Genomic DNA, 12882 nt, shown 5'->3' with positions numbered 1-12882 from the left:
GGCCTTCAACATCATCCAGCCCCCTCTCACCCCCTTTAGTTCTGAGTACTCACCTCCGCTCGGCGCTGGTCCGGTCCTGCAGGGCTGTCCGGAGAGGAGGTGGTTCGGTGGCATAGTGGTTCCGGGCTGCTATCTTCACCGGGGAGGCCTCTTCTAAGCGCTTCGGGCCCGGCCTCAGAATAGTCACGTTGCCGTGACAACGACGCAGAGGTGCGTTCATTGCCAACGTACTTATGCGTCATTGTCAAGGCAACGCCTCTATTCCGGGCCGGAAGCGCGGAGAAGAGGCGCCCCCGGTGAAGATAGCAGCCCGGACCACCTCCTCTCCGGACAGCCCTGCAGGACCGGACCAGCGCCGAGCGGAGGTGAGTACTCAGAACTAAAGGGGGTGAGAGGGGGCTGGATGATGTTGAAGGCCGCAGTGGTCTTCAACCTGCGGACCTCCGGAGGTTTCAAAACTACAACTCCCAGCAAGCCCGGACAGCCGATGGCTGCCCGGGCTTGCTGGGAGTTGTAGTTTTGAAACCTCTGGAGGTCCGCATGTTGAAGGCCGCAGTGGTCTTCAACCTGCGGACCTCCGGAGGTTTCAAAACTACAACTCCCAGCAAGCCCGGACAGCCGATGGCTGCCCGGGCTTGCTGGGAGTTGTAGTTTTGAAACCTCTGGAGGTCCGCAGGTTGAAGGCCGCAGTGGTCTTCAACCTGCGGACCTCCGGAGGTTTCAAAACTACAACTCCCAGCAAGCCCGGACAGCCGATGGCTGCCCGGGCTTGCTGGGAGTTGTAGTTTTGAAACCTCTGGAGGTCCGCAGGTTGAAGACCACTGAGGGCGAATGATGAGAAGAGGATGATGAAGGGGGGGGGTGTGGGGATGATGAAGGGGGGTGGGGATGATGAAGGGGGGGGGGGGGGTGGGATGATTACAAGGGGATGATGAAGGGGGGATGTGTGGGATGATAAGGGGATGTGTGGGATGATGACAAGGGGATGATGAAGGGGGGATGTGTGGGATAAGGGGATGTGTGGGATGATGACAAGGGGATGATGAAGGGGGGATGTGTGGGATGATGACAAGGGGATGATGAAGGGGGGATGTGTGGGATGATAAGGGGATGTGTGGGATGATGACAAGGGGATGATGAAGGGGGGATGTGTGGGATGATGACAAGGGGATGATGAGGATGTTAATGACGGGTCTGGATGATGACAGGGGGGGATGATGTATTTCCCACCCTAGGCTTATACTCGAGTCAATAACTTTTCCTGGGATTTTGGGTTGAAATTAGGGGTCTCGGCTTATACTCGGGTCGGCTTATACTCGAGTATATACGGTATATGGACTCATAAGGAAATAAATATAAATTATACATAAAGCAGAATATCAGAGATTACCCCATTAAAAATGACCCCCCTTAATCCATCGGCCAATTTAATGAAGAAATATAATATGCTTATGATGTGTTAACAATTACGTACATAAGAATTTAAGGATCTTATAGTTAAAGGGGTACTCCCGTGGAAAACTTTATTTATTTATATATTTTTTTTTTTAATCAACTGGTGCCAGAAAGTTAAACAGATTTGTAAATTACTTCTATTACAACATCTTAATCCTTCCAGTACTTATTAGGGGCTGTATACTACAAAAGGAAATGCTTTCAATTTTGGATTTCTCTTCTGTCCCGACCACAGTGCTCTCTGCTGACCTCTGCTGTCCATTTTAGGAACTGTCCGGAGCAGGAGAAAAATCCCCATAGCAAATATATGCTGCTCTGGACAGTTCCTAAAATGGACAGGAGAGGTCAGCAGAGAGCACTGTGGGCGGTACAGAAGAGAAATCCAAAATTTAAAGCATTTCCTCTGTAGTATACAGCCCCTAAAAAGTATTGGAAGGATTAAGATTGTTTTTAATAGAAGTAATTTACAAATCTGTTGAACTTTCTGGCACCAGTTGATTTAAAAAAAATAAATAGTTTTCCACGGGAGTACTCCGCTGCTCAGCGTTTGGAACAAACTGTTCCGAACGCTAGAGACGGGAGCTTGTGACGTCATAGCCCCGCCTCCTCATGACATCACACGCCGCCCCTCAATGCAAGTCTATGGGAGGGGCGTGATGGCTGTCACGCCCCCTCCCATAGACTTGCATTGAGGGGGCGGGACATGACACAATGAGGGGGTGGGGCTATGACATCAAAAGCTCCCGATGCCGGCTCCAGCGTTCGGAACTGTTTGTTCCAAACGCTGAGCAGCGGAGTACCCCTTTAATATTCAGTATTCAGCATAAACCTACGAATGTGGCCTAATGGCCTTGACACTGTTGCCTCAGGCCTTACTTAGTATTACAATGAAGCTACTTCTTTGATGTCTTACATATCTAGGAAAACAATTGTAAACCTACTTTAGTTATGACATTGAATGTGGTTTTTGTTAACTTTATCATACAAGCTGTGAGGTCATGAGAAACAGGGCTGAAGCAAGTACCAATAAGGGCCTACATGATTTGACTTTTGCCTTAGGACCTATGTGAGGTCAGCCCTACACATCAGAGGAGATGACATGAATGGCCTCTATTCAGCTCTATTCTCTATACATTTTACTCAGTATATTGGCCATGTTTCAGCGTTATTATAGGCTTTTTTAAGTCTAAAATAATAATAAAAATAATAATAATAATGATAACACATATAGCTCTTTTGTGGAAGATTAGCTTCATAGAGCCAAGTAAATAGAGGCGAATAGCAGTCAGAGACAGGGATACGGAGGTAAGGTTTAAACGGGGCTGTCTTTATGTAACAGGAAATAAAAAATATAGCATTCAAACTCACAAAATAAATCCTATTTGTTCAGCACTAACTATACAGAAAATGTCCCTGTCTATACAGGTGGCTTACTACCAGCCACCCAACAAAGTAGACAAGAAATTTTTAAACCAGATAAAATATCCTTTATTTTAGGCTGTGGCCTTTAGGATTCAAACTCCCATCAGAGGGTCTGTTTTTTTTTTTTATAACAGAATGACTCTCACCTAGTTTTAAAGTCCAGTAACTAGCTGTCTTCAGCACCTGTGCTGATCTGGGCCACACTGAAAACTTGGATTGGACCGGGAAGGGGATTAGAGGCCCCACTAATAACCCACTTTTTAAAACCTTAAGGACCAAGCCCATCAGAGAGATCTGTGTTCCAAAAAGAAAAGAGATCTGTGATGTCATCAGAGAGAACTGTGTTCCAAAAAGAAAAGTATTTTCTCTGTAGTATTTAGCAGCTAATAAGTACTGGAAGGATTAAGATTTTTTAATAGAAGTAGTTTACCAATTTTTTTTTTACTTTCTGGCACCAGTTGATTTAAAAAAAAGTTTTACACCGGAGTACCCCTTTAAGGACCAGGCCAATTTTATTTTTGCGTTTTCGTTTTTTCCTCCTCGCTTTCTAAAATCCATAACTCTTTTATGTTTCCATCTACAGCCATATAAGGGCTTGTTTTTTGCGTAATCAGTTGTATTTTGTAATAAAATTTTACAATAAAATTTACGGCGAACCCCCCAAAAAAATTTTTTTAGGGAGGAAATTTTAATGAAAACCACAATTTTGCACATTTTGAAGGGTTTCGTTTTCCCACTGTACAATTTACGGTAAAAATGATAGGTGTTCTTTATTCTGTGGGTCAATACGATTAAAATGATATCCATGGCTAGATACTTTTTTATTTTTGTACCGCTTAAAAAAAATCTAAAACTTTTTGTACAAAATCAGTAATCTAAAATCGCCCTATTTTGACCACCTATAACTTTTTCATTTTTCCGTATATAGGGCGATATGTGGGCTAATTTTTTTCGACATCATCTGTATTTTTTATTGATACCACATTTGCTTATATAAAACTTTTAGATAATTTATTATAAAAAAAAATTTTGGAATAAAATGTGATTTTAAAAAAAGCTGCATTTTTTATGTTTTTTTTATTTTTTTATGTTTACGCCGTTCATATATTTTTATTTTATATTTAATTTAATAGTTTGAACATTTAAGCACACAGCGATACCAAATATGTTTATTAAAAACATTATGCTTTTTTGGGGTAAAATGGGAAAAACTGACAATTTTCATTTTTATTGGGGATGGGGATTTTTCACTTTTTTCTTACTTTTTATTTTTACATTTTTAAACTTTTTTTTTTTTACAATTTTTATGTCCCCATAGGGGACTATCTATAGCAATCATTTGATTGCCAATACTGTTCAGTGCTATGCATAGGACATAGCACTGATCAGTATTATCGGTGATCTTCTGCTCTGGTCTACTCGATCTCAGACCAGAGCTAGAGATGCAGGGAGACGGACGGAGCCAGGTGAGGGGACCTCCAGCCAACATTACAGATGATCGGATCCCCGCGGTAGCGCTGCGGGCGATTCGATCATCTATTTTAACACGCGCTTTGCCGCAGATGCCGTGATCTGTACTGATCACGGCATCTGAGGGGTTAATGGCGGACATCTGCGCGATCGTGGATGTTGGCCATTACCGGTGGGTCCCCGGCTGCTGATAGCAGCCGAAACCTGCCGTGTATGACCCGAGCACCGCTCCGATGCTCGCGGTAATATACAGGACGTAAATGTACATCCTGGTGCGCGAAGTACCGCCAAACCAGGACGTACATTTACGTCCGTGGTCGTTAAGGGGTTAAACAGTACTTACCAAAGTTTTGCCAGGGATTGTAATTATTTCTGGATTTCCAGGATCTCACCCAGCTTTCCTTGAATGAGATATGTGCTCCCTGAAACCTGGTAGTTGCATATGAAAGGTCACAGTGTATGTTACCATTGATTCATTGTTCGTTAATGCTGTACATCACATGAATGGGCATAGTTAAATAAATAAATATAATAGTTTGACTGAAATTCCTAATATATTATATCATCATAGTTAAAGTATTTTATGATGTCTGGTGAGCGGCCAACTTCATGCTGAGTATTTAAGGTAAAATTCTTGGAAGGGAAAAAGGACTCCATACACGTTATATTTTGCCTCATGTAGTGAATGATTCTTGTGGGGTGTCACTGTGTGACCGCTGATCGAGCTCTCTTCACTATTTTAATGTTTTTCACATGATAAAAGAAAAGATGGATCTTCTGCTGTGTTAGGGGTACAGTGGAAGACTAGCTGGGCGCACACTGTACTAGAAAGTAAAATATTCCTCCCCCCAGTACATTGGGATATGAGGTCAGGATATGAGGATGGGATACGAGGTCGGAATATGAGGACGAGATATGAGGTTGGGATATGAGGACAGGATATGAGGGCGGGATATGAGGTTAAGTTATGAGGATTGAGATATGAGATTGGGATATGAGGACGGGATATGATGACTGAATATGAGGTTGGGATATGAGGTCGGGATATGAGATCGGGATATGAGTAAAGGATATGAGGATGGGATATGAGTAAAGGATATGAGGACGGGATATGAGGTCGGGATATGAGGACGGGATATGAGGTCGGGATATGAGGACAGGATATGAGGACGGGATATGAGGTCGGGATATGAGGACAGGATATGAGTAAAGAATATGAGGACAGGATATGAGGCTAGGATAAGAGTACAGAATATGAGGTTGGGATATGAGGACGAGATATGAGGTCGGGATATGAGGACAGGATATGAGGACGGGATATGAGGTCGGGATATGAGGACAGGATATGAGGTCGGGATATGAGTAAAGGAAAGGATATGAGGACGGGATATGAGGTCGGGATAAGAGTACAGGATATGAGGTCGGGATATGAGGTCGAGATATGAGGTCGGGATATGAGGACGGGATATGAGGTCGGGATATGAGGACAGGATATGAGGACAGGATATGAGGACAGGATATGAGGTCAGGATAACTGGTTGGAATATGAGGTCGGGTTATGAGGATTGAGATATGAGGTGGGGATATGAGGACAGGATATGAGGTCAGGATAAGTGGTTGGAATATGAGGTTGTGTTATGAGGATTGAGATATGAGGACAGGATTTGAGGTCGGGATATGAGGACGGGATATGAGGACGGGATATGAGGACGGGATATGAGCATCAGAAATAAAATATCAGAAAGATTTCTGCAGTTTCTGCTGTTGTGCTGATATATCTGGTGCCCTGATGTCTTATTAGTTACAGTTTGCACTAAATATGATTTATTAAATTCTAAAGAAAAATGTATGCAATGTTATCTGCAATGTTATCTGCAATGTTATCTGCAATGTTATCTGCAATGTTATCTGCAATGTTATCTGCAATGTTGTCTGCAATGTTATCTGCAATGTTATCTGCTTTGGAAACTTATCTATAAATACCCAGTGATTTTTAAGCTAATAAGTGGGAAGTCTACTATTTAGGAACCTACAACAAATAATTCAAAGCTCTTCACTCTCTTTTTCAGCAACTGGCATACCTGCGCATTATTTAGACATTGGGGGTATTGATGAAGCATTTTACCCTGGTTTTCTTGGGTAAATTTGTCGCAATACTTTTGCGCAGTGTGTTTTTTGCGACTTTACCTGTGTTTTGGATTGTTGATGTGATAGACGTGTTTTTTTGTTTGTTTGTTTTTGCAGTGGTCAGGGATTTACGAAACTGCATACTTTGGTGCCACCCACCAAAAAGAGAGCTAATCACCACCAAATAAAAAAGGGCATACAAACTAACTCTGGGCAGCCTTATTTAGGTCGCACAATTGTCACGCAGGTTAAAATGCCATGCAAGTTAAAATGCCAGAAAGTTGCAGAGAAAACACCATACAAAGTGAAGTACTGGGAGAGTTATCAATATACCTGTGCAGAGGAAAAGTTGCCCAGAGCAACCAATCAGATCGCTTCTTTCATTTTGCAGAGGCCTTGTTAAAAATGAAAGAAGAGATCTGATTGGTTGCTATGGGCAACTGGGCAACTTTTCCTCTGCACAGGTTTTGATGAATCTCCCCCTTATGAAAGAAATGTGATCAGCATCAGCTTTATGATGCACCATGTTACCATTTTATACATTTGGTGCAGGTACACAGTTATCAACTACATGAATTAATGGAGTAAAAAGACGTTCACCTACTCCACTTTTCATAAATATCCCCCCAATGAATACAGTAGATATGTAATGCTCTATTTCACCTGTGGTGGCACTGCAGGGAAACTAAACACTTGCCAGCACAGCTGATCGCTGGAGGTTAAAAGGGTTATCCAGGAAAAAACCTTTTTTTTTAATAAAAATTAACTGGCTCCAGAAAGTTTACAGATTTGTAAATTACTTCTATTAAAAAATCTTAATCCTTTCAGTACTTATGAGCTTCTGAAGTTGAGTTGTTCTTTTCTGTCTACCATATATACTCGAGTATAAGCCGAGTTTTTCAGCATTTTTTTCATGATTTTTCGTGCTGAAAACACCCCCCTTGGCTTATACTTGAGTGAACTCTCCGCCCTCAGTGGTCTTCAACCTTCGGACCTCCAGATGTTTCAAAACTACAACTCCCAGCATGCCCGGACAGCCATCTACTGTCCGGGCATGCTGGGAGTTGTAGTTTTGAAACATCTGGAGGTCCGCAGGTTGAAGACCACTGCGGCCTTCGTCATCATCCAGACCCCCCCCCCCCCCCCCTTTAGTTTTGTACTCACCTCCGCTCAGTGGGAAGTTAGGGTGAGTTGCTCCGGGCCATCTGTGCTGCAGGACCGTCCGGTGGGGAGGGATAGTCGTTCCGGGCTATGTCATCTTCACCGGGGGTGCCTCTTCTCCACGTTTCGGGCCCGGGTCCCGGAAAAGTAGCGTGGCCTTGATGACGACACACAGGGACGTTCATGAGCAACGTCCCTGTGCGTTGTCGTCAAGGCATCGTCTCTATTCCGGGCCCGAAGCTCGGAGAAGAGGCCCCCCCGGTGAAGATGGACAGCCTGGAACGACTATCCCTCCCCACCGGACGGTCCCTGCAGCACAGATGGCCCGGAGCAGCTCACCCTAACGTCCCGCCGAGTGGAGGTGAGTACAAAACTAAGGGGGGGGGGGTCTGGATGATGTCGAAGGCCGCAGTGGTCTTCAACCTTCGGACCTCCAGATGTTTCAAAACTGCAACTCCCAGCATGCCCGGATGTTCGGGTATGCTGGGAGTTGTAGTTTTGGAACATCTGTAGGTCCACAGGTTGAAGACCACTGTAATCAGACATTGACAAGCGGTGATGATGAAGGGGGGGGGGTCTAATGACAGGCGGTGATGATGAAGGGGGGTGTGGGATGATGACAGGCGGTGATGATGAAGGGGGGATGATGAAGGGGGGGATGATGACAGGGTAATGATGAAGGGGGGGATGATGACAGGCGGTGATGATGAAGGGGGGATGATGAAGGGGGGGATGATGACAGGCGGTGATGATGATGAGATTGTTAATGACGGGGGTCTGGATGATGACATGGGGGGGGATGATGTATTTCCCACCCTAGGCTTATAGTCGAGTCGATAACTTTTCCTGGGTTTTTGGGGTGAAATTAGGGGCCTCGGCTTATATTCGGGTCGGCTTATACTAGAGTATATACGGTAAGTGCTCTCTGATGACACGTGTCTAGGGAACCGCCCAGTATAGAAGCAAATCCCCATAGCAAACCTCTTCAACTCTGTGCAGTTCCCGAGACAAGCAGAGATGTCAGCAGAGAGCACTGTTGCCAGACAGAAAACAACAACTCAAGTTCAGCAGCTGATAATTATTGAAAGGATTAAGATTCTTTAATAGAAGTAATTAACAAATCTGTTTAACTTTCTGGAGGCAGTTGATATATATATAAAAAAAAGTTTTTTTTCCTGGATAACCCCTTTAAGCCATCTGAACAGCACCTCTGCTTTTATTCTGTATTTTCTAATGCCAGAAAAAAAATAAACTGCATTGACTTTTATTGTTTATTCTAAAAAATTAAAATAAAGTCTTAATACGTATAATGCATTTGTTTTGCTGACAAATAATAGTTTGTTTTCAAAATGTTTTGTTCTGTTTCACAATACCGCCAGAACAGCCGTTCCTTTGTTGTGCAATCTTATAAATGACGGGTTCTGTCGGCTGTAATTGCGTCTGATATTAACAGTAATCATGTTGTGTCATTGTGGTCTCTTTTAGAGCACAACCTGCAGAGGAAGCTGGAGTGTGGCCAAACAACCAGTTCGAAACCGAGAGACTTCAGGCGATGATTCTGGCATCTGCTAATGGTCAGTCTTGTATGTCGGTCTATGTGGAAACAATGTGGGGAATCTGAACATAACAATCAATAATGTCTAGATGAAATGTAGATTAATGTAGAAAAGATGACAACTGACTGCAGTCGATCTGAAATGCAATTTTTTTTATGTATATAGACAATTTTAGCTGTTACCTTAAAGGGGCACTCCGCCCCTAGACATCTTATCCCCCTAATGGCGTGGCCATTATGTCATAAGCCTCCGGCGCTGTACCCGACTCTCTAAAAGAATGCAGGGTACAGCAGGGAGATTGCGGGGGTCCCCAGCGGTGGGACCACCGCGATCAGATATCTTATTCCCTATCCTAGATGTCAAGGGACGGCGTAGCCCTTTAAGCGACATCTAGGACACCCTAGAAGGGTGTTTCCCAAACAGCGTGTCTCCAGCTGTTGCAAAACTACAATTTCCAGCAAGCCGGGACAGCCTCTCATTCCTGAGATATGGTTAAAATCCAAATATTTAAATTATGCTATTGGTGCGCTGGGGTGTGAAATGTTTAGGGGGTTGTCTGATACTAACAGCTCAAATATGTAAATGAGTACTTGGGGGGCCTTTCCTAGCATGAATTGCACTGGTTCTTCTTCCTGGCTTATCTTCTAATGAATATTCATATGTTCCCTCTTCTGCACGTAGTTTGTACATGCTGAGATCCGGTGGGCGCACGGTAATACTTAACCCCTTAAGGACGCAGGACGTAAATGTATGTCCTGGTGAGCTGGTACTTAACGCACCAGGACGTACATTTACGTCCTAAGCATAACCGCGAGCATCGGAGCGATGCCCGGATCATGCGCGGCAGGTCCCAGCTGCTGATCACAGCCAGGGACCCGCCCGTAATGGCGGACATCCAGATGTCTGCCATTAACCTCTCAGATGCCGTCATGAAAATGGATGATCGCTGTCACGAAAATGGATGATCGGATCGCCCGCAGCACTGCCGCGGTGATCCGATCATCCAGCACGGTAGCCGGAAGTCCCCTCACCTGCCTCCGCTGCCTTCCCGGTATCTTCTGTTCTGATCTGCCTTCCCGCAGACCAGAGCAGAAGATGACCGATAATGCAGATCAGTGCTATGTCCTATGCATAGCACTGAACAGCATTAGCAATCGAATGATTGCTTTAAATAGTCCCCTATGGGGACTATTAAAGTGTAAGAATAAAAGTAAAAAAAATTAAGTAAAAAAAATGTGAAAAATCCCCTCCCCTAATAAAAACGTAAATTGTCCCATTTCCCCTATTTCACCCCCAAAAAGTGTTAAAAACATTTTTTATATACATATTTGGTATCGTAAATATCTGAACTATTAAAATAAAATGTTAATGATACCGTACGGTGAACGGCGTGAACGTAAAAAAAAAGTCCAAAATGCTGCTTTTTTATAACATTTTATTCCAAAAATTTTTTATAAAAAATGGATTAAAAGTTTTATATAAGCAAATATGGTATCAATAAAAAGTACAGATCACGGCGCAAAAAATTAGCCCTCATACCACCGCTTATGCGGAAAAATGAAAAAGTTATAGGTCTTCAAAATAGGGGGATTTTAAACGTACTAATTTGGTTAAAAAGTTTGCGATTTTTTTTAAGCGCAACAGTAATAGAAAAGTGTATAATCATGGGTATCATTTTAATCGTATTGACCAAAAGAATAAAGAACACATGTCATTTCTACCGTAAATTGTACGGCGTGAAAACAAAACCTTCCAAAATTAGCTAAATTGCTGTTTTCTTTTTAATTTCCCCATACAAATAGTATTTTTTTGGTTGCGCCATACATTTTATGGTAAAGTGAGTGATGGCATTACAACGGACAACTGGTCACGCAAAAAACAAGCCCTCATATTAGTCTGTGGATGAAAATATAAAAGAGTTATGATTTTTTTGAAGGTGAGGAAAAAACGAAAACGTAAAAATAAAATTGTCCAAAACAGTCCTTAAGGTCCAAATGGGCTGAGTCCCTAGGGGGTTAAAGGGGAACTCCAGTGAAAACATTTTTTTTTAAAAATAAACTGGTGCCAGAATGTTAAACAGATTTGTAAACTACTTCTATTTAAGAATCTTAAATTCTTCCAGTACTTATCAGCTGCTGTATGCTCCAGAGGAAGTTGTTTTATTTATTTATTTTTCTGTCTGACCACAGTGCTCTCTGCTGACACCTCTGTCTGTCTCAGGAACTGTCAAGAGCAGGAGCAAATCTCCAAACCTATCCTGCTCTTGACAGTTTTTGAGACAGACAGAGGTGTCAGCAAAGAGAACTGTGGTCAGACAGAAAATACATTTAAAAATAAAAGAACTTCCTGTGGAGCATACAGCAGTTGATAAGTACTGGGAGGATTAAGATTTTTAAATAGAAGCAATTTACAAATCTGGTTAACTTTCTGGCATCAGTTGATTAAAAAGAAATTGTTTCTCACCGGAGTAACCCTTTAAGGCAGACTGATCTAGTCATGGCTCAGATCATGTAGGATCTAAGTATGTAGCAGCTACGATTATGAATATTCATTAGCCTTAACTAGAGTAAGGGACCAGCCGGGAAGAAGAGCCAGTGCACCTCAGGGGTAGGGAACCCCAAGTACCTCGTTTACATATTTATGTTTTTAATGATATCTTGGGGTCGTGGCAGCTAGGAAAATCATTTTTTAATCAGCATCACTCACACTAACAGACAGTAGCAACAGGTGATGCTGCTGACAGATTTCCTATAAGGGGGTTTTACTATCAGGCAACACCCAAAATATCTCATGTAGTTAATAAGGGATTATAAAAAATATATATTTAATATGCACAGGCATATGCTTAATTGTTAAGTAAAATACAAAGGTATGAGAGGAAAATTTGAATTAAAAGAAAACGGTCACCCTGATTACCCACATTAAACTAATACATAGGGTTATAGTGTGGGTGATCAGGAGTGCAAAGAGGGGTTACTTACCAAATTCAGTCCGGTGGCTCCTGAGATATTGCCTGACGAATGTCCCGTTCTCAATTTGGTTACCTGCGTGCAGGAGGAGGGGCCCCCGATGGCTGCCCGCCCCCTGCTTCTTTCTGCCTCCTTGAGCAATCTTCCATTATTAGCATATTCAAATTCAGCACTGCGCAGGCAGGAGCGCAAGCGCAGTTAGTTTACAGACAGCTCTGACATCCTAGAGACGTGAGAGCTCTTCTTGCCAGAGGGCATGCGGTGAAAGCTGTTTGTATACTAACTGCACTTGCCTCAGAGTGCAGCACAGAATTTGAATATACTAATGGAGAAAGATTGTTTCAGGAGGCAGAAAGAAGCAGGGGGCGGGCAGCCATCGGGGCCCCACCTCCTGCACGCAGGTAACCGAACTGAGAACAGGACTTTCGTTGGGCAATATCACAGGAGCCACTGGACGGAATTTGGTGGCCTCTCTTTGCACTCCTGGTAAGTGGTTAGTGTGGGTGATCAAGGTGACAGGTTTCCCTTAAAGGGGTACTCTCGTGGAAAACTTTTTTTTTTTTTTTAAATCAACTGGTGCCAGAAAGTTAAACAGATTTGTAAATTACTTCTATTAAAAAAATCTTAATCCTTCCAGTACTTTTTAGGGGCTGTATACTAAAGAGAAATCCAAAAAAGAAATGCATTTCCTGTGATGTCCTGACCACAGTGCTCTCTGCTGA

At 43.0% G+C, this 12882-nt stretch overlaps 1 protein-coding gene and 1 long non-coding RNA gene across 51 annotated transcripts in view; one reads left to right on the top strand and one right to left on the bottom strand.

Moving 5' to 3' along the window:
* LOC130267398 (uncharacterized) overlaps window positions 1-12882 on the bottom strand; it is a 126425-nt gene that overhangs the window by 39899 nt on the left and 73644 nt on the right. The window lies entirely within an intron of this gene.
* The window catches only part of LOC130267390 (protocadherin gamma-C5-like), a 571493-nt gene that overhangs the window by 542986 nt on the left and 15625 nt on the right, over window positions 1-12882 (top strand). For all 50 annotated transcript variants that reach the window (XM_056517138.1, XM_056517134.1, XM_056517140.1 and 47 more), the window contains exon 3: window positions 9121-9209. In XM_056517138.1, coding sequence (XP_056373113.1) covers window positions 9121-9209 — 89 coding nt within the window. The remainder of the gene's footprint in view (window positions 1-9120; window positions 9210-12882) is intronic.

The sequence above is a fragment of the Hyla sarda genome, chromosome 4 (genome assembly GCF_029499605.1).
Source record: "Hyla sarda isolate aHylSar1 chromosome 4, aHylSar1.hap1, whole genome shotgun sequence".
NCBI classification, from domain to species: domain Eukaryota; kingdom Metazoa; phylum Chordata; class Amphibia; order Anura; family Hylidae; genus Hyla; species Hyla sarda.
This window is presented reverse-complemented; position numbering and strand designations above follow the sequence as displayed.